Source organism: Galeopterus variegatus, unplaced genomic scaffold (genome assembly GCF_000696425.1).
Source record: "Galeopterus variegatus unplaced genomic scaffold, G_variegatus-3.0.2 Scaffold1038, whole genome shotgun sequence".
Taxonomy (NCBI): domain Eukaryota; kingdom Metazoa; phylum Chordata; class Mammalia; order Dermoptera; family Cynocephalidae; genus Galeopterus; species Galeopterus variegatus.
The window spans coordinates 262256-284878 of record NW_007727149.1 but is presented as its reverse complement, the minus strand read 5'-3'; the positions used below and the strand labels follow the sequence as shown (position 1 = coordinate 284878).

At 32.5% G+C, this 22623-nt stretch overlaps 1 protein-coding gene across 1 annotated transcript; it reads left to right on the top strand.

Annotated features, from left to right (window-relative positions):
* SLITRK6 (SLIT and NTRK-like family, member 6) lies at positions 1 to 6631 on the top strand. The gene is made up of 2 exons (XM_008574397.1): positions 1 to 498; positions 2899 to 6631. Exon 2 carries the CDS (start codon positions 2923 to 2925, stop codon positions 5446 to 5448), a length of 2526 nt encoding a protein of 841 aa, XP_008572619.1. The 5' UTR covers positions 1 to 498; positions 2899 to 2922; the 3' UTR covers positions 5449 to 6631.
* The last annotated feature ends 15992 nt before the right edge of the window (positions 6632 to 22623 follow it).

Below are 22623 nucleotides of genomic sequence, written 5' to 3'. Positions count from 1 at the left end.
TATTTATGCCTACCTCCCAGCCCTTGGCAATCTGACTAATAACAAACTGAGCTAACAAGAAAGACTAGAAGGGGAGGAAGGAGAGCATTGCTGCAGCTTGGATCTACAACCTAAGAAAGCAAGAGTGATCAATCCCAGCTCTGCTAAACATCTTGTTTATTTACTGCATTCAGCAGCTTGCAAATAGTTAACTATATGCAAAAAGTCAGCATAGCTGTGAAGTATGCCGTGAATTTTAATTGAGGGAAAAAAGGACAATTGCTTCAGGATGCTCTAGCATGCTCTCTGCTTGAAATATTTTCAATGAAATGCTCAGCGTTTTGTCTTTGACCAGAGGTTTTAACTTCATGAAGCTGTGGGACTTGCCAAAAAGTGATATTTGAGAAGGAAGTGCATGGTGGTTGGTGTTTTCTTTTTTAATAAAGAAACTGAATTACTTTGAACACCTCTTCCAGCTGTGTATTAGACATAACGTCAGGAAGAGTCTCTGCTTTACAGGTAAGATGACCATTTCCAGGCTTTTCTTATACTTATTTGTACATTATCATAAAGTAATTGAGTTTACATGCTTGCCTCCTTTCAAAAACAACTTTGCATTAAAGGAGATTCAGTTTCATTCTTGCTCACTTGCACAACTAATGCTGTAGCAGATGCCTGTTTTCTCTGAGCAGCAGACATTCATTTAGTCCAACAGCTGGCTGTAGAGAAGAACAAATATAATAATATGCCACTATTTCTTTTATAATGTGTAGTTTGTTATTGGAAACTAAATATGTGTGCTTTCTGAAGGAAAGATCACTTTCAAACACCATCATTAAATTTCAAATATAAGCAGAACATTGGATTTGTATTTTGTATACTACTTTTGTTATTCTGTCTTGAAAATATGTATTTTCTGAAAATTAGTAAATGAAGATATTTGACTGCTTTAAAACTGTTATCAGATATTGCCAATAAGAAACCACTTTTCAAATTTATCTGTATTTCTGAACATTAGTAACTGTCCCCTAGCACATTTTGAAGAACATAAAAAGCATATAAGATTAAAAAAAATAAGACATTATCATCTGGAAATTATTTGCTATTTCCTCAAGATGCTGTGCTTGGTGAAATGAATTTTATTCTATCTTCATAATTTATGGAAAAGTAATTTTAATGTTTGTGGAAGCTAATCCACAAGTTGAAGACTCCAAATACAAGCTGCTTGATTCAGAGCTTTTTAAAATCAAATTATTTCCCTATGGAAACTTAAAGTCTACTAACTTTTCCTTTATGTAGAAAGGCACTATATTGTTTTGTTTCTTTGGTTTTAGAAACTTTGTACTATATGTTTTCAATAAAATAATGTCTTTTCATGGAACAAATTTTACTTTCAGGAATATTGATTGAGTTCTGGTATGTTTATCTGATTGTGAATTTTAATTAGATTCAAAGTAACTGTTTGCATTCCAACCAGAAAAATGAAAGCAGTTACCATTTTTAAAAGTTTAATAGTCATAAGATAAATGTTGCATTTATCTTTCCATTTAGTTTATATAAATTTAAGGTAGAATATATAAAGGAAAGGAAGATCAGTAGATACCATTAGAGCTATATGTGTTTACCTTGTCATTGCTGTCATTTCAAAGTTTTAATCTTTTTAAGAATTGCTGTTTCAGATACATGTCTTAAATTTTTAAGGAGTTGGAATATATGAGATGTCATTATCCTGAAATCTTAAGAATTGCTGTTTCAGACATGTCTTAAATTTTTAAGGATTTGGAATTTATGAGATGCTGTTATCCTGAACTTTTTTTTAAACAAATTAGAGATATCCTCATATATTTTAACATAATAAGTGCAGTTTGTTTCAGAGTTCACTGTTTGTGACTTTAAGCTTTATCATAAGGGAGATTGACTGCTTAATTATGTGATGACATTAGGTGCCCTAAAGCCTGTTTCAAGACCTCATTATGTAGTCATTTGCTATAAGTTTATATGAGGCATTGTTCATTCTTCATAGTAAACTGAAATGCGTGTTAAAGATCAATTTCTCTTCTTTAGTTTTTATGATTTTAACCTTATATATAATAGAATTAAAAGCAAGAATGTCCTACCTGTAGAAATTCAATATAAAGTGTAATTTAGGTGAAATTTGAATGGGCACTCTTAAGCATATATATCTGATATGATTATGCTTATGCAAACTGCCCTAGACAGTTTAAATAGCTTGCTTTTTTTTTATAGTGCTCTACTTTATTATGTGATCAAAAGTACATTTTCCTTAAGGATTTTAAATTAATAATAAAATTGACAAGTATCTTGAGCCCAAACCAAAGCAGGCTAAAACACAGACACAGTTATTAGTCGTTATCTTATGACACCCAGTTCAAAAATATAAATTAAAAAAATGCATGCATGAATACACACATACATTCTTTGTACCATTTTAAAATTTTGTATAGTTTTCTGGAAAATACATATTTGTCTTATACTATAATCCTCCAGCTTTAAATTCATCTACTTTGAAGTTAAAAAAAAAAAAAAAAACATTTTTCTCAAATATATCTCTGTATCCATATCAAAGTATCAGTGGTCCATTTAGCTAGGACTTCTTTCATGTATTAAAATGCAGATCATTTAACAGATGTAAACACAAATTACAGTGTAACATTCTAAATTCTCCTTGACCTAAATTTTATATTTTGGCAATGATACAAGTTAAATGCCTGTTCTAGTATCAGGAAAATTTTTTTTAAAAAGAAGAATAGAAAATGTAGATGCAGCAAGGTATTCTTATTTTCATGGTATCCAGTAATTTATTTTTTAGAGAAAAACCTGTCATTTTGAGAGTGTCAGATTCATCTCCTCCCTGATCCTGCCCACTAAAGTTCCTTGCTATTACATTTTATTTTACAGAATCAGATTCCATCACATGACAACATGAAGCTGTGGATTCCTCTGTTATGTTCATCTCTCCTTGCCTGTGTATCTTTACAGTCCCAATCTCCAATGTCCTCATCTAGAGGCTCTTGTGGTTCTCTTTGCAATTGTGAGGAAAAAGATGGCACAATGCTAATAAATTGTGAAGAAAAAGGTATCAAGCAGTTATCCCAAATAAGTGTGCCACCATCAAGACCTTTTCATCTAAGCTTATTAAAAAATGGGTTGACAATGCTTCGCACAAATGACTTTTCTGGACTTACCAATGCTATCTCAATACACCTTGGATTTAACAATATTGCAGATATTGAGACTGGTGCATTTAATGGCCTTGGCCTCCTTAAACAACTTCACATCAATCACAATTCTTTAGAAATTCTTAAAGAGGATACCTTCCATGGACTGGAAAACCTGGAATTCTTACAAGCAGATAACAATTTTATTACAGTGATTGAACCAAGTGCCTTTAGCAAGCTCAACAGACTTAAAGTGTTAATTTTAAATGACAATGCTATTGAGAGTCTTCCTCCAAACATATTTCGATTTGTCCCTTTAACCCATCTAGATCTTCGTGGAAATCAGTTACAAACCTTGCCTTATGTTGGTTTTTTAGAACACATTGGTCGAATATTGGATCTCCAATTGGAGGACAATAAATGGGCCTGCAATTGTGACTTACTGCAGCTGAAAATTTGGTTGGAAAACATGCCTCCACAGTCTATAATTGGTGATGTTGTATGCAACAGCCCCCCATTTTTCAAAGGAAGCATACTAAGTCGACTGAAAAAGGAATCTATTTGCCCTACTCCACCAGTGTATGAGGAACACGAGGATCCTTCAGGATCATTACATCTGGCAGTAACGTCTTCAGTAAGCGATGGTCGCCTGTCAACCAAGACCACGTCTATTTTAAAATCACCCACAAAAGCACCGGGATTGATACCTTATATTACAAAGCCATCGACCCAAATTCCAGGAATGTACTGTCCTATTCCTTGTAACTGCAAAGTCCTGTCCCCATCAGGACTTCTAATCCACTGTCAAGAGCGCAATATTGAAAGCTTATCAGATCTAAAACCTCCTCCACACAATCCTAGAAAGCTTATTCTAGCGGGGAATATTATTCATACATTAATGAAGTCTGATCTGGTGGAATATTTCACTTTGGAAATGCTTCATTTGGGAAACAATCGTATTGAAGTCCTCGAAGAAGGATCATTCATGAATCTAACAAGGTTACAAAAGCTCTATCTAAATGGTAACCATCTGACTAAATTAAGTGGAGGCATGTTCCTGGGTCTTCACAATCTTGAATACTTATACCTTGAATACAATGCGGTTAAGGAAATATTACCAGGGACCTTTAACCCGATGCCTAAACTTAAAGTCCTCTATTTAAATAACAACCTCCTACAAGTTTTACCACCACATATTTTTTCAGGGGTTCCCTTAACTAGGATAAATCTTAAAACAAATCAATTTTCCCATCTACCTGTAAGTAATATCTTGGATGATCTTTATTTACTCACCCAGATTGACCTTGAGGATAACCCTTGGGACTGCTCCTGTGACCTGGTTGGATTGCAGCAATGGATACAAAAATTAAGCAAGGACACAGTGACAGATGACATACTCTGTACTTCCCCAGGGCATCTTGACAAAAAGGAATTAAAAGCCCTAAATAGTGAACTTCTTTGCCCAGGTTTAGTGAATAACCCATCCCTGCCAACGCAGACTAGTTACATTATTGTCACGACTCCTTCAACAGCGACAAATACAGCTGGTACTATTTTAAAATCTCTTACAGATGTCGTGCCACTCTCTGTTCTAATATTAGGACTGCTGATTGTGTTCATAACTATTGTGTTCTGTGCTGCAGGAATAGTGGTTCTTGTCCTGCATCGCAGGAGAAGACACAAAAAGAAACAGGTAGATGAGCAAATGAGAGACAACAGTCCTGTGCATCTTCAGTACAGCATGTATGGCCATAAAACAACTCACCACACAACTGAAAGACCCTCCGCCTCACTCTATGAGCAACACATGGTGAGCCCCATGGTTCATGTCTATAGAAGCCCATCTTTTGGTCCAAAGCATTTGGAAGAGGAAGAAGAAAAGAATGAGAAAGAGGGAAGTGATGTGAAACATCTCCAAAGAAGTCTCTTAGAACGGGAAAATCATTCACCACTTACAGGGTCAAATATGAAATACAGAACCACAGACCAGTCAAGAGAATTTTTAACCTTCCAGGATGCCAGCTCTTTATATAGAAACATTTTAGAGAAAGAAAGAGAACTTCAGCAACTAGGAATCACAGAATACTTAAGGAAAAACATTGCTCAGCTTCAGCCTGATATGGAGATGAATTATCCTGGGGCCCATGAAGAGTTGAAATTAATGGAAACGTTAATGTACTCACGGCCAAGGAAGGTGTTAGTGGAACAGACTAAAAATGAGTATTTTGAGCTCAAAGCTAATCTACATGCTGAACCTGACTATTTAGAAGTCCTGGAGCAGCAAACCTAGATGGAAAGTTTGAGGGCTTTTGCAGAAATGCTGTGATTCTGTCTTAAGTCCAAATCTTGTAAATAAGTGCCTTACATGAGTATGTCATCAATCAGAACTAAGCACAGCAGTAATCCTATGGGGGAAAAGAAAGAAAAAGAAACTCAGGGATCTCTGGGAGAAGCCATGGCATTATTTTCAGGCAATTTAGTCTGTCCCCAATAAAATAAATCCTTGCACGTAAATTATTCAAGGATTATGGTAATATTTCTCCATATAATTAAAAGTGTTTCATGGAAGTTCTCTTGCACATCTAAAAGGGTTAAACATTTAAACAACCCTTATTTTCTTGAATTACTTTACCCTGAATTACATAAAATTAGATTTCATCATTTAAAAAATACACCTGTATATGTAGTTATAATATGTAAGAAATATTGTTTATAACCAGTATGCACTTCAAAAATGTGCATTGTCAAACATGTCTATTTTTTTTTTTTTTTGCAATATGCAAAGGAACTGGAACTTGAAAATTCTAAATAGTAATAGTAAAAAAAAAAAAAAAAAGTTGTAATTATTGGCCATGAGTGGCCCAAAACTTCGAACATTGGAGGATTAAATAAATGCCCCTTTTATATTTTCTGAATTAAAAAAAAAAAGTTCAAGTGGAATCAATAAGCAAACTTTTTGGTTTTTCTGCACATTTTGTGTGGACAATCTTAATGTAAATGCTGCTGCTGTGAACTAAGGTATGTCATTTGTGCTCAAAGTTTAATTCTTGGGATATTTTTTAAATGCTACTGAGAATCACCTGTAAATACAATTAAAACATCTATTAAGTTTGCTTTCTTTCATAGCATTTGTCCTGTGTAAATTTGAATGACCATTATAGAAATACCTTTCTTGTGGCAAGTAATTCGCAGGTGTAAAACAAATAGGAAAAATAGGTATTTTATTTTTATTGATGTATACCGATAGATGCCACCAATTAGTAGCAAAAGGCACTTCTCAAGGTAAGTAGCTCAAGTTGCCTCAAGAGAGAGACAATGTAGCTCTATTTTACAAGAAGGTATAGCTAGATTTCTATGAACTATTTATTCTGTACAGTTTTGTATATTTTCGGTTCACAAATGTAATTATTCTTGGGTGCCTTTCAAGAAAAATAAAAATACTGCTCACTACAATAAAACTAAAATGAAAACTCTACTTTTAAATGTGCTTTCTTCAGTTAGTCTGACCTGTAATTCAGTGAAGCCATGATTAAAACACACACACACACACACACACACACACACACCCCACACACATTCATGCAAGAAGAAGTTTCTGTGTACACAGAAGTATCTTGTTCATGCAAAAAGGCTATTGAAAATCTGGGTATGTTTGACATGGAGCCAAGCTCAAAGTATGGCTAGCAACTTCCCTTTTAAGCAAATCATTTTCCTATGCAATACAAATGAAAATGATTTACTTTTCTTCTTTCTAGTCAAGCAACGTAGGTCTGTTTTCTGCACACCATACAGACTCATGCACTGGGTTGGGAAGGAACACATTTTTTTATAAGGAAGTATTTTCTTCAATTTATCTAACATTTTAGTGATTCCTGAAAGCCCTATTAAATATTCTGGCTTTTAATACACAACTTTCTGTACTACTAGCAAAACATCCATTAATTCTTTGATTTTGAATGAGAAGCCATCATTTGATAAAATCAGCAGTGGCTTGTGCCATGATATGAAGACTATGAGTGTAATGTATATTTAGATGACTAGGTTTCTCTTTTAAATCATTGCATAGATGAGGGGCCTTCAAAAAAGTTCATGGAAGGATTTGTATTATATTTTAATTCAAGTTTTCCGTGAACTTTTTGAAGTACCCTCATATTAATAGAAAGCAACCAAGAATTATGTGTTAAAAAGTTCATTGAAACCTAAATGTTTTCTTTAGTTTCCAGAGTTTGAGAGGATAAAGGTAGGAATTGTTTTTTAAGTAATGGTGTCTAAGGAGAAATGTGTGTGCATATAGAATACTTTATACTTATCTACTAAAAAATATTCAGCATAGTAGTGAATAGTAAGCCCACCAAAACATGATTTTAAAAATAATATCCTAAAAAGAACAAAGCAAGAGCAGAATTTGTGTTACTGCACTTCTCTTACTCGGTTGGATATCTGCTGATATTGTCTGATTCCAGTCAGGTACTTAGAGGTAGTAGGAAGATTTAAGAAATTTCCATGCCTGAAGCACCATTGGAATAAATATGTGAATGAAGACTGGGACATGACCTCAAGAACGTTCTTCTCATTGAGGTGGGGGAAATATTTTTTAATTTTTATTTATTGCTAATTGCGTAAAATAATCATGTTCATTCTTCAACTTGCAAGCAAAGGAAACAAAGCAAAGTTGTTTATGAAGTTATGTAAGTATATCCCTTCAATTAAGTATAATCCCAAGACTAAAAGCCAGTTGGAGTCTGGATATAACTAATAACTGGAATGATGTCAAAATCTTTATGCTTTCCAAAGAGTAAGTTAGTTTAGAGGCTTAACTGTTTCATTTATGATGAACTTCTTCCTACATAATTTGTTCTCCTACTAGTTTCTGAGAGCTGAGAAAGGTAATGATGGTCTTTAACTCTTCATGATTTTGTGATCTGTAAGAATCTCTCAGAACTTTGGTTATTTCACCTGCACTTCCTATTACTTCTTCCCACTAAAGAAGAAATTGTTATTATATTCCTTGTTTGATTATTGACTTAAGCAACTAACTTTGCCTCTTTTTGCTACTAATTGATAGATTCAGAGCCCCAAGTCCTATTTCAGTGTCCTAAGCCTTATTCACATGGATCTTAATATTTTTTAAAAAAAATTAATCATCTTACGTTTGTTTCTCAATTTAAACAGAATTTAAACAGAACTTACACTTTGCTCCCTGCACATCAGTGCAAATTCTGACATGTCAGAAAATTGAATGCTTGTAATATAGTGATGGTATTGTATAATCACACTGGACCAAATCTTTTAATTCCAAGCCAATCTCTTAGACATAGGTTGTAGGAAGTTACTTCAATAAGTTCATGGAAGAAATAGAATAAAAGGTAACACAAATATTTCCATGAACTTTTTGAAGTACCCTTGTATTAATACTTACTGAACAAATGATTTTTTTCACTAAATTACATGAAATTACTTACTGTAAATTTATGAAATTATTCTACATATATCTTGTTTTGATCTCCATAATGAGATAGAAATTTTGCTATCTCTGTAAGAAAAGATTACATCAGTAACGTTACCCTCTTTATACCAATCTCTCCTATCATGGAGGAGAGAAAACCTTTCTTTGCTGCTTTAAGATTAAGTAAACTGAAGCATCATCAAAGCTGCCTTAAGCTGCCTTGATGCCTTGGCCTAATTAGTTCAAGGCTTAAGCTTTCATCCAGGATTGAAGAATGTGACATGAGTATCCCCTTGTCATTAAAATGCAACTTTTTAAAATAATGGTTTATACCCTTTTTATATCCTATCATGTATATATAAGTATGTGTGTATATATATATATATATATGTACTTATAACTAGAAAGATGAGAAAGGTAGATAGAAAGATACTTTTCCATATAAATATGAAAAATTAATAAATATGACAAAAATAGATGGTAGATAGTCTTAATATACCTGTAATTTATTTTAAATTATTTATTCTTCTATGATAACTAATAGGTATGCAATCAAAAGCACTTTTAGAAGAAGAGGAAGCTACTAACTTACAGAATTGTCTGACCATTAACTTTTTTAAATATAAAAAAAACCAAAAAAAATTAAAAAGAAAGGTCAACAAAGTTACTTATATATAAGAACAAAATTATCACAGTAGACAATTTTCTACATGAGAAGAAAATTATGTATGTGTGTACAAATACTCACTATTTAGAAAGGAAAGTCTGGTTCTCCTAGTAACTTGGCAATGTTATTACAGTGAATTTGAAGATTCTTCGTTATTTCTTTTCTCTGTGGAACACTTTTATTAAAAAGATGGGATACATAAGAAAACAAGCTTTTATTGTAGAATAAGAGACACTTACAAATCTTTCTCAGGAGGAGTGGTCTAGTATCTGGCAGCCACATCAAGAATGACCTCATTGATGAGGAATGGACAAGTGATTAAAAATACAGTGTCCCTGTTTCCCTTTTCAATTCTACACATTGTAAAATGAAGACATTTGTCCAAACATGCCCTGAGGTTTATAACATTAGCAATGTGTCAAAAAAATAGTATGTTATAGTATTTTTTTATTGAATTATAATGATACACTATTAAAATTATACTGTTTAACAACTATATCTTTTATAAAAATCATCACCATTAATCTGTCTTACAGAATACAACTATTTATTTAAAGACGAATTTATACGTACTGTATGTGCATCCATTCTTATGTATATGTACCATAGAGGAGACTGCCAGATGTAAAATTCTCTTCTAGCTGCTTTGAAAGCATAATCAAACAGACAAATACCCTTCTGTTAGTAAATGTCTTTCAGCAGATTAGTGAATGAAGAATGGAAACAATTCAAAACAAATTACATGCAGATATACACATTTACGTATTGCCAATTTAAATTATTTATATAATACTACATTTTTTAATTAGAATATTTTGTTTCAGAATTTTAAAACATGAAAATCAGGAAGACATGACCTTGCACAAATAATTATCTGCTTCATCACATTTCTTAGATTCTAACTGTGAGACAATTGATTATCTGAGAATATAAAAGGAATTTTGAATTACTTGTCTTGTTTAAAATTAAGCATTTTAATATCATTTCATCATGTTTGGTCTTAAAGAAGTCATGAAGAGATGCTATACACAAAAATAATCATTTTTTGACAAAATAAATGTTTATTTTAAATTAATGGTTAGATTACAGATGAAATTATCATTAGTGATTTATGTTATGTATTTCCATCCATTTACTTAGTGTTGTGAGCAACCCAAAGACATATAAACCCCTGTTCTTACTTTTATGTGATTCATAATTTCACAAGTTAATGTAGTTATACAAGGTAGGAGAAGGAAGTTAACAGTAGAGTTCAGAGGAGTCCTGATTCTGGAAAAATCTGTTCAGTTTAAATGCTACATATGGTTTAGGTCATTAAGTCCTTCACAGTTTGGACCTATTCCTAGCATTATGAAGTATTTTGGCTTAGAAAATATGTATTTGAAGAGAACATTGCTTTATGGTACAGCAAACATAATTTCTAGATATCAGCACATCATAAACCTCTAGAGTTTATCTATTCTAACTTTGTCAATTCACAAATAAAGAAGTTAAGAGAAGATGTTTGCCCTACATTACTCCCCTAGTAAGGGTAATAAGGCCCGAACTGGAACCCTGTTTTGTTGCTGTTGTTGATTTGTTTGGTTTGGTTTTGTTTTATTCTCAGGGCAGTGGTTTTCACCAGACTGCCTGTCATAACCATGAATATTTACGGCTATATGGATTCACAGAAAATGTATGCCTTGCCATTGTGCATACTTTACTTCTGTGTTTAGGTAGGAAACTGTGACTATTAACATTTTATTGAAGGAAAAACCAGACATTTGGCTAACTTTAGTCATGGATTATATAATTCTATATTATTCAAAATGATATATTAGCACATTTTAGATATAGCTTTTAAAATGCTGAATAATTTATTGGACTGTACAATATTTACATGTGGCAGACAGAAACTCATTGTGTAATTTTTTCCTAATTCTGGATAATTAGTTACTATTTATATTACCTGTTAATATTTGTCAAACACTATTTTCAAGATTTTAATTTCTTATATTGCAGGATAAAATATTGACAAAAAATTGCAATAGAGACAGTGCTTATGATTTGCATTGATTTAAAACTTCTATAAAAAATATGTAATTTAATTGTTATTAGAATTATGCATATGGAGATTATGGTGGAAGATACTTTCATCATTTCATTTTTTAGGACTTCTGCCAGAAGTAGCCTTCATCTCAATGGTATTGCCTGTAAGTTAAATTAAAGATCATCAGTCCAATGAATGTATCATTTGAATCTTAGAAAGTCAGTTGTATAGGATAAAATATTTGTTTTCCCTTTTAAGTCAACTTCATTTTTTTAGAGAAGTTTTGGGTTCACAGAAAAACTACAAAAAATAAATGACCAATGTGCACCCTGCTCCCGTATAAGCACAGCCTCCCCCAATATCAACATGCCACACCAGTGTGGTACATTTGTGACAACTGAAGAACCTACTTTTACACATCATTATCATCCAAAGTCTGTAGTTTACATTAGACGTTACTTTTGGTGTTACACATTCTGTGGGTTTTTAAAAATGTATTCACAGTTATGTAATAACACCATGTAGAATAGTTTCACTCTCCTAAAAATCCCTTGAGCTTTATCTCTTCCCTGGAAACCACTGAGCTTTTTACTGTCTCAATAGTTTTGCCTTTTCTAGAATGTCACAGAGTTGGAATCATACACTATGTAGCCTTTTCAGATTGGTTTCTTTTACTTAGACATATGCATTAAGGGTTCCTCCATGTCCTTTCATGGCTTGATAACTCATTTCTTTTTAGCACTGAAAAATATTCCATTATTTTCATGTAGCAGGTTATTTTTTTTTTAATTCATTCACCTATTAAAGAAAATCTTGGAAGTTTTGGCAATTATGAATAAAACTGCTATTGCATCTCTGTGCAGATTTTTATGTGGCTGTAAGTTTTGACTCATTTGAATTCGTGACTGCTGAATCGTATATTGTATGTGTTTTGCTTTCTAAACTAAAATGGCTGTACCATTCTGAATTCCCACCAGCACTGAATGAGATTTCCTGTTGCTCCCCATCTTCACCAGAATTTCGTGTGGTCAGTGTTCTGATTTGGGGCCATTTTATTAGGCATGTAGTGCTATCCTATTGTTGTCTTAATTTCCATTTCCCTTATGATGTGAAGCATATTTTCATATGCTTATTTACTATATGTATATCTTCTTTGCTGAGGTGTCTGTTTAGGTGTTTTGCCCATTTTTTAATACTGACGTTCTTTTTTTTTATTTTTGAGTTTTTAAAGTTCTTTATATAATCTAGATAAAAGTTCTTTATTAGATAGGTGTTTTGCAAATATTCTCTTCCAGTCTGTGGCTTATCTTCTCATTTTCTTGATAGTATCTTCTTCAGAGCAGAAGTTTTTAATTTAATGAGGTCTAGTTTATCCATTATTTCTTATATGGATTGTATCTTTCATGTCATATCTATAATGTCATTCGCCATGCCCAAGGTCATCTAGATTTTCTCTTATGTTATTTTCTGGGAATTTTTATTTTTATTTGATTTAGAAAATATTTGGATAATCTTTGTGAAGGCTATCAGGTCTATATTTAGATTTATTTATTTGCATGTGGATGCCGGGTGTTACAGCACCATCTGTTGAAAAGACAATGTAAGCAATTTTCTAAAGTCATGCACATTTTAAAGGTTGATTATTTCATTATTTACAATACAACTCATTTTAGTCCCCATTTTTAATACTTGAGTGCCATTAAGGCTAGGCATTCCTGCATGTCTGAGGGAACATAACATATAAGATGGAATATTGCCAAATGATAAAGATTATCATCATTGGGACTGAATTATCTGAAGCTACAAGAGTGTTGAGTGTAAATCTAAAACAGTATGCTTAGCACGACCCTTCTTAGCTATCGTTCTTTAAAGGCTTGCATTATACCTACTAGTTTACATTAATTATAAAGATAGCCAACATTTTGTGTTTGCGGACCAAGCACCTAATCAATGATAGGTAGGAAGTAATTAAAAATTAACATTATAGTGTTTGCTTTATAATAAATGTTTGTTTTTAATCTGTAATATGTATTTTATAATGTCTTTGGATTTTTAACTCAGCTGCTTGTTTCCTTTTTATGGGAGACACATTCATAAAACCTACTCTAGGCAATGTTCACACACTTTTGTTAAGAAAAAACTCATGTTTTATCAACTGCTTCAACATTATACCATACAAATAGTCACAGCTCTACTCCATCTTCCATACTGTGAATTGGCAGCCAAAGGCATGCAGGTTACACAGGATACCCTGATTATAAAAATATGCAGGTTAATCTCCAACTCCAGACTCCCCTTCCACACACTGAGAAAGTAGACTATGATATCTTTCACTTACCCCCTGCCTAGCCTGTTTATGCTCATATCATAAATTCAAGACCCTGGGCCGGCCCGGTGGCGCACTGCTACAGTGCACCACTTGGGAGCGCGGTGGCGCTCCCGCAGAGGGTTCGGATCCCACATACAGACCGGTTCCCGCTCACTGGCTGAGTGAGGTGTGGGAGCAACACCGAGGGTTGCGGTCCCGTTGCTGGTCCCGGTCCAGTGCGGGCATGACACTGAGGGTTGCGATCCATTGCCAGACACGAAAAAAGACAAAAAGGAAAAATAAATAAATAAATAAATAAATAAATAAATAAATAAATTCAATACCCAAATCTTACTTGACCCAATTTTATAGGAGATAAATGTTTGTTTAGGACAATTCATTTAAGAAACATGTGCTTATTATAGTGGCAAAAAATCTAAACCTTGGATCATCAAATATTGAAAGCTTTCTGAAACCCATTCTTGTACTTTTGTATTTCAACCAATTTTCAACTAATGTACTGTTTCTTGCTCAGATTAGTCAACTAAAAATTTTCTTTCTTTAAGATGTGTCTGGATCAATGATAACTCAACCAAATTGATAACTACATTCCTAAACTGGGATTTGGGTCATAATCTAGAAAGACACAATCCCAAGCACCATGTTGAAATCCCAAAAGACCAAAAAGTTTTAAGTCTAAAACCCCCAAAATAACAATTCTGAAACATCAAATTCCCAAAAATATAGTTCTGAAGAAAGTTTAAAAACCTTTAAAAGAAATTTATTTGCATTTTTCAAAGGAGATTTATTTGAGACGTATAAAATCATGCAGAACACTTCACAGGCCACTTTACACAGTAAAACAGGCAATAATAACATACATAGTTTTGCAAGCATAAACAGGTATACTAACAATAGTCTCACGGATAAAACAGTGATAAGCAGACAAACCATATTCATAAAGAAATATAGGCCAAAAGAAAAATACATAAACCCACCTAAGGTCAAAATTGTGTGTTTTATAACTGTGGTCATGAAACAGTGTGACAATCTAAGTCTTTTGATTATATTGGTCAAAAATTGCAATGGGCCACCACTGTATATCCAGTCACCTACTGAACAGAGATCCTGAGTTTTATCTTTCACAAATGCAGATGTGCAAAAAGTATATCTCTTCATTTACTGAGGAAATTTCAATGATTTCACATACATGCATAATACTTGCACACAATGTCAACGTTGTGATAATGTACTTTTGTGGTCTCAAATTTGCAAAAACTACATAAATACATTCTCTACACGTCTTTGCACAATTTATACCTCCAGTCCTGGAAATGATGTAAAGATGAAATACACAACATAGGAAAATTGTATAAAACAATGCTGACAATTTAAAACAGTGGGAAAATAAACAAACAAAAAAAGAAAACTAAACTAAAAAGAAAATAATTCAACATACGAAAATGTGTATTACATGAACAGATTATGGGCAATAGCACAGAGGCAGTACATAAGAGCTAGTCAACTTTCACAATCAACAATGTTTTGAAGTCTTGCATTATGATGAATAGCTGTTTTGTTTGTTTGCTTGCTTGTTTATTTGCTTTAGGGTATGCCTGTCCTTGGAGAACATGTTCATACTTATTTTCTATGTACTGCCACTCTTTTTGATTCTTCTATGATTCAATATACACCGATATGACGAGCCTTCCCTATTAAAGTTTCCATCTTCTGTGCCGTGCTTCTACGTTGTCATACACAGAAATCCATTCCACATGCAAATACCAAAAAATTGGCAGAAAAAATTCTGGTAATCAAACAGCAACACTGCAAATGTCTTCTTATCCTACCATGCACATAAAATATTTTGAACCAGTCAGCAAACTCACTGGCTTCTTCAGGCAAATTTATAATTTTAATTAATTAGAAGCTCCTGGAATTTCATCAGGTGGAAGGAATGGCAATGTAGACAAGTGACAAGTTTTCAAACTGAAGTTTTCATCATTGACATATTGAGTGGCCAATCCACTCATCTGAATTTTCTACAAAAGACTGGGCTGAATGGAAAAAAAAAAAAAAAAAAAAAAAAAAAAACAAGTTTATATCTAAAATTAATTCCACAAGTGCAGAGGATTCATAAAGCAAATGTACTTCACAGGGCCTGGTTTTCCAAAGTTTTGCAGTTTCAAATATTGACCTTGCAAAGGACAGGAAATTTTCCCCAGGCTATTGAGTCTCTGTTGTAAGATAAAGAATTGTAACACAGCGAGGCTGCTGGTTCAAAGACAGACTAGTTATTGATTGATATGTAAAGTTACTGGGAAGCTGCTGGAGGGAGAAAGAATGTTTGCTAGATCAAGCTTTTGTTGGTAGATCACTTAATTGTCTAATAGAATGTCATCTGACTTGTTTTTAATGAATGTTACCAGCTTCTATTGTTAAATTTGTTAAATTGTACTTAGCCCACCTATGTCTCTTCCTGTAATGTGCTGGTCTGGAGAATAAATGCAGGAAGAGAACCCCAATTCATGGTTAATTTCCCAAATGGAAGGGATGCCTCTATCTTGAGGGTTCTGGGAGATTAACCCCTTTCTGGGACATCTCACTGCTCAGAAGAGATGGGCTTTGAGTAATCTTTCGTGGCTCCGTCACCCAGGAGAAAAGGGGTGACAAATCCATGGGAGGTAAAGCAACACACAGATCCACTCCCTGTCAACATGGCAACTGTACGTATCTCCTTAAGCCATACCTAATTTCCAAATAAAGACAATAACAGGGTAATAGTTCCACCTAATATGATGCAACTATCCTGCATACACCTGAAAATGCATAATTCCTTCCCCAGAATTCAGCTTTCAGGATTTCAACATTTGGGATTTTAATCTTTCAAGATTGTAGACATGTGGGAGTTTAGACTTTAGGGATTTTGATTTTTTTGCAGTTTCAACACTCACGATTATAACATTTGGGATTGTGTCTTTTGGGATTATGATCAGCACTTGTTGTAAGGACTTCCCTGTGCTAAGTAACTAGATCCATAAAATAACGCTATGACTTTGAAACTGTTACTATTCCCACTCTGCAGACTAGGAAACAGAGACACCAAACTTACTCATCTAGAGATTGGTAGATCCTAAATTTTACTTGAAGTTTTCTGAGCTCCAGAATCTATGCTCTTAATAAAAATAGTCCATTACCTCATGATAGTAATAAAAATGAGCAAAAGAAAAAAATAGCATAGCTGTGAGTCAGAAAAGATATTGAATTTAGGTCAACTGGGTAATTTCCCCCACCCAATCTTATAGAAAAAATATAAATAATATAGAAAATATTAAAATATAATTTATCAACAGTCATTTTACTTTCATATCCCTAACACAAAAAGGAAAATAAACCAAAATGTTATATTTAAATATCTGTAAATACACAAAATATACTTATATATGTAGGCCACTGTGCTAAATGACTTACATATAATTTTAAAATCATTTCTATAACTTAGATTTAATATTTATAAGATCCTGTAGTGGGTTGAATAGTATCTCCCAAAATTCATGTCTACTTAGACCTTCAAAATGTGACTTTATTTGGAAATAGCATCTATGCAGAAGTAATTAGTTGCATTTATACTGAATTAAGGTAAGTCCTAAATTCATTGACATATTTCCTTATGAGAAGACCATGTGGAGACACACAAAGAAACACAAGGAAATTACTATATGACCACAGAGGCAGAAGTTGGAGTGAAGAATCTTCAACTCAAGGAACCAAGGATTACCAGGAAACACCAGAAGCTGACAGAGGCAATGAGGAATTCTTTTCTAGAGCCTTCAGAAAGAACATGACCCTGCTGACCAAGAAGTGGATTGTTGCTATAACAAATACCTTTTGGAGTTGAGTAATAGGTAGAGTGTGGAAAGATTTTGATTCTGCTGAGGGCTCAGTAGGAAATGAAAAGGATGGTAGGAAAAGCATCATCTTAGATAATACATACATCACCATAAACAGATGTTGCTAGAAGTATGAATGTTAAAGTTATTTTTGGTAAGGTCTAAGATAGAAATTAGGATTCATGTGACTGAAAACTTTTTAGGTATTTGTTACAGCGGCACTCCATTTCTCAGTATCAAAATCTGTATTTGTTTCCCAGTACTGGTGTAATAAAGTACTACAAGCTAGGTGACTTACAAATACAATAATCCTTTTTCATAGTTCTGGAGGCCAGAAGTTTGAGGTAAAAGTGTCAACATGGTCATATGACCTCCAAAAATTTTTTAAAAACCCTTTTAGTCTCTTCTAGCTTCTGGTCATTGTCATCAGTTCTTGGTTCCTTGAGTTACAGTTATATCACTCTAATTTCTGCTCTATGTTTTCTAAGACATTGAAAGGAGAGAAATTGATAATAAATCAGTTGATCAATTAACCAGTATGTTTTAAAATGTGTCTACTGTATTTAGCCCTCTTGATACCCACAATTTATTTTCCCTCCTTACAAGAGGTTCACATGGTCAAATATTTAAAAATAAGAATTAGTAGATAAACGTATATGATCAAAAGCTAATGGGTGTTTTCAGAAAATAAACAAGAGTTGAGTAAAAGTACAACAAAACTAAAGGAGTTTGAAATACTCAGTGAAGTCTTTGTGATAAATCTCGGAAATAATGTTAATTTCCAATTAGGAGCCACTAAGGAGATGGAATTCCATAAAGACCCTAAATAAATTACTACTATACTTATGAATAGGCAGGTGGAATGAACAGATCAATTTTCTTTGTAACTGAAACTTTCATCCCATGTATAAGAAATATATAATTCATCAAATGTCAAAATATCTCAAAACCTTAAACATTTCAGAAACAAAAAATAGAGTAAGAAGATGTATATTTATTTTAATATCATGAATAAAGCATTGTATCTGTGAATCATAAATAAGATAATATAACTGCTCTAAAATTTTCGGTTTAATTATTTTTTAAGAGATGAATTTCAAAAGTCTTACTTGTAAAAACACTTTCCTATTGTAGATTGAGTTTAAGATATATAAGAATTATTTAAACAGAAAACTAAAATCACCTGAATGTAGAAAATGAAAAAAAAATCTTTTAGAAGGTAAAATATTTCTTCCAATTTCTTTGGAATAGAATACTGAAGGATCATTTAAGGGACCATAGTTGAGATTTTAAATGACATTTAAATAGCTATAAAATTTCTCAATTTATCATCCGGTTTTCAGTTAGTGTATACACTTTTTAAATAACACAAACTTCATTTAAATAAAATCTTTATGCATCAACTTAATTTAGTATCAAAAAATTTCTTTATAAACCACATATATATGTAATTTGTTTTGTTTTTTCACATATCAAGAATGGAAACAAGACAGAGCATGCACAAAGTGTGGAAGGAAAGTTGGAATAAAAAGATAGAATTATTGTTTCTTTTCTATTTGAAAAAATGTATACAATTTTTAAATCTATTATCTGATTTTTAAATTACTGTATATGCTTTCTATGTAACATGTATTCTTTTTAAATAAAATTTTGTATCTTTTTGGTCAGTTGTACTCATATGACAAATACATTTCTTTATGATGCATCTCTTTTGTATACATATTCAGATGGAAACCAGACAAAACATTTACAAAATTTGGTAGGAATATTATAAATATATGAGAAGAATATGAGAATAATATGAAAAAAAAATTTTCAGAAATGCTACACTTAGTGAATGAAGAGGGCATTGGTTCCCTAATTAAAAGGTTACCAAGCACCAAAGGTGTTAAAGATGCTTTTGATGCATATAATGCCAAAAAAATAGAAATAACTGATTTCTAAATTAAAGAAAAAAAAATTCTCGCTATCTCTTATATTGATTTATGTAATTATGGAATACAGGGTTCATCAAAATAAAGAATGTTATGATTTGCAGTATGAGTATTTGATAAAATGTTAGACTCAGCACTTTTAGAGTAACATATTACAAAATGAGGCATCTATTAATAATGCTAATGCATATATGTATTAATGTATAGAGGTATAAAAAATAATCTCAACATAAAGTTTTAAATTATATTTTTGTGGTTTGCTAGTCCAAAATCACATTACCATTGACACTTAGAGGACTCAGGATGAGGTAATGTCCAAATCCCTATCTTACAAACATATCTAGATTTGATCAGACTTCAGTTTTATTGCAGGGTCATAGTTCACCAAACAATTTCCTGTTTCCTTTGTTAAAGTTAATACTGCCTTTTCTGTATTCCTAATACCCGTCTCTGTAAAGTTCCAGATTAAAGGGGTGCCCTATATTTGAGTTTCTGTAGCTGATTTTTCCCTTTGTAATACATTCTTTTTCTTTACCCTAGAGGAACGGAATTCTAAAGAAAAAAAAAAATTACAAATGACTTTGACCTTTTTACTGGAAAATTAACTTCTCTGATAATCAGTCTTTTTGCCTTGGAATTTAGTAAAAGAATAATGCAATGACACATAATTGTATAATTAGAAAAAAATTCAAAGGAAATAAGAATTGATCTGGAGCTAGGCTATTTAGTCTTTCAAAAGCATTTTTTAAGTTACCCATTTTTCTAGTTCATGAGTCACATACACTTAGAGCAATAAAACATCAAAAAGAAAAAAATAACATCATTTTTAAGGCTCAAACTTTTGTGGCTTAATCATAAGAAAGGAGGAATTATTAACTGATATATGAATATAGATGAGTATCTTATTTGTAGATCTCATTTGAACAACAATTATTTGTTAGAAAAATCAAAGGAATATAGTGTAGTATCTTGGCTCGTAAGAGCAATATATATGTAATTCACAGACATTTAAAGAATCTCACGCATTCTTGTAGATACTTTATTTCTCAGTCATGATTATGATAATTAGAGATGGGAATTATAAAATCTAAAAGAAAAAGCAAGAGGACAATCAAGTATCTATTTAAATCAGGCAGAAAGGCTCAATAAAGAAAAAATGGAAATTAGAGTCAGGATTTCCTCAACTCAATTCCATGGTATTATAGAGATTTTTCAATTGTATACAGTCATGTGCCAAATAGCAATGTTTTGATCAAGGACGGGCTGCATATATGACAGTGGTCCCATAAGATTATAATAAAGCTGAAAAATTTATGCAAATACCACTGTGTTACAGTATTTCATACAGTAACATTCTGTACAGGCTTGTAGCTTAGGAACAATAGGCCGTATCATACAGCCTAGGTATTAGTGGGCTATGTCATTTAGGTTTGTGTAAGTACACTCTGTGATGTTCCAATTATGAAGAAATTGCTTAAAATGCATTTCTCAGAACATATGCCCATTGTTAAGTAATACATGACTGGACTTAAAAATCATCATTGTGAGCCATAGTTTAACTCACTGAATGTTTGAATAGCGTATAAGAGGAGATCTATAGGTTTATCAACAGTTGGACAATTGTCATTATTTTGACAAGAAATAGCAGTTAGATTAAGTGAATCTATTCTCTCAAACTTAATTTTAGTTCTTAACTACAATTTTATAAACAAAGACAAAATCTTAGCTTCTGATAAAACCACACAATTGACTGTTTCATGTTTTATCTCCTCTCATTTCTTATCCAGAGTTTAAGGTGCTATAAAGATAAAAGAAAGTTGGCAAGAAAGGAAGAATAAACATATGGATAATTAGCTTGTGAACATTTTCAAATGAATCATCCTTTTACTAAATAGTTTTGTCAAGATAACTGGCTAGTTTAAGAACACATTGTCTACAAACACTGAGTGGTAAAATAAAAAGTGTATACAGTATTCAAGGAGAATTAATACTTGTAATAGACAAGCAACATGTTGGACATCTATGAAATCCAAAATCATAATTTAAACGTTTAGTAAATTTTAAATTGTTTCGATGTTTTATAAATTAACAAAAGGAATTCTAATCTAATATTTTTAAAAGATTAAAAAAATTTAATGCCTTTTTAACTGGAGGGAGCTTATAAAGGAAATGCCATTTTTATCATAGCCACTGCTGTGATAAACAATATTTAATGCCTCTTTTATTATATTTTTTTAAAATTCTGAAGTCAAAGAAAAACTCTTTTAGTAATATACACACGTAATGCAAGCTATTCTGTCTCATTTACATTGTACTTAGCAACAATTTATTCACTAGTAGACTGCTATTTGTACCTGTGCAGACAGGTTTTTTCATTTCTGATTCATTACTAAAGCTGTTCAGTCAATAGTAACTGAGGTAATGAGAACACAAGCTTTTGTGTGGTGTCAGACAATTAGCACCATTGGGGCGATGAGTAGATGACTGTGCAGTTACTCCCTTATTGAGGTATTCGTCACATACAGTTTGAAATTATTCTCTCGTTGGCACTTACAGCCCTTGTGCACCCAATGTCTTGAAAAAGAATCCTGGGCAGTGCTGCTGGGAGGCCTTATGACAGAGACCCATATCAGCAAGAGCTGGACTTTCTGTCCTGGATTTCAACAGCAGCAGCCACTCAAATAAGTACGTGTAAACTAAAACAACCAAAATTCTATCAAGAACAAAGTAAGGACCTCCTAACATGTCCCTAGATCGTGACTAAACTTAGATATTAAATACAATGGAGCAATTTACCTTGAAAGGAACATAATATATATTTATACATTAATAAGACCAATTTATCATAATAACATATCTAGACAAAAAATTTATGGGAATTGCAGGAGTGTTTTCGAAACAGAATTTATTTTTCTACAGACTTTTTCTGACAGTTGAGTATTTCCAAGAGTGCGAAAGTTTGATTAAAAATTATAATTGGAGCTTATTAGTTTAATAAGTCCAGATCCTTTGCTAAGTGCAAACTATAGGGTCAGTTATTATGGAATATAAAATGTTTAAAAAATAAAAATGTTTATTCTTCCAATAGCATTCTATTTTATAAGCAAGACATAGCAGTTAATATAATTGTCTTCAACATCCTTCAAAATTTAACAGATTAATGAATAACTTATTTTACATTGTATTCAAGG

What these genes read in the sequence shown, in the direction of transcription:
- SLITRK6 (XM_008574397.1), top strand. Translation starts at nt 2,923, where the DNA reads ATGAAGCTGTGGATTCCTCTGTTATGTTCATCTCTCCTTGCCTGTGTA.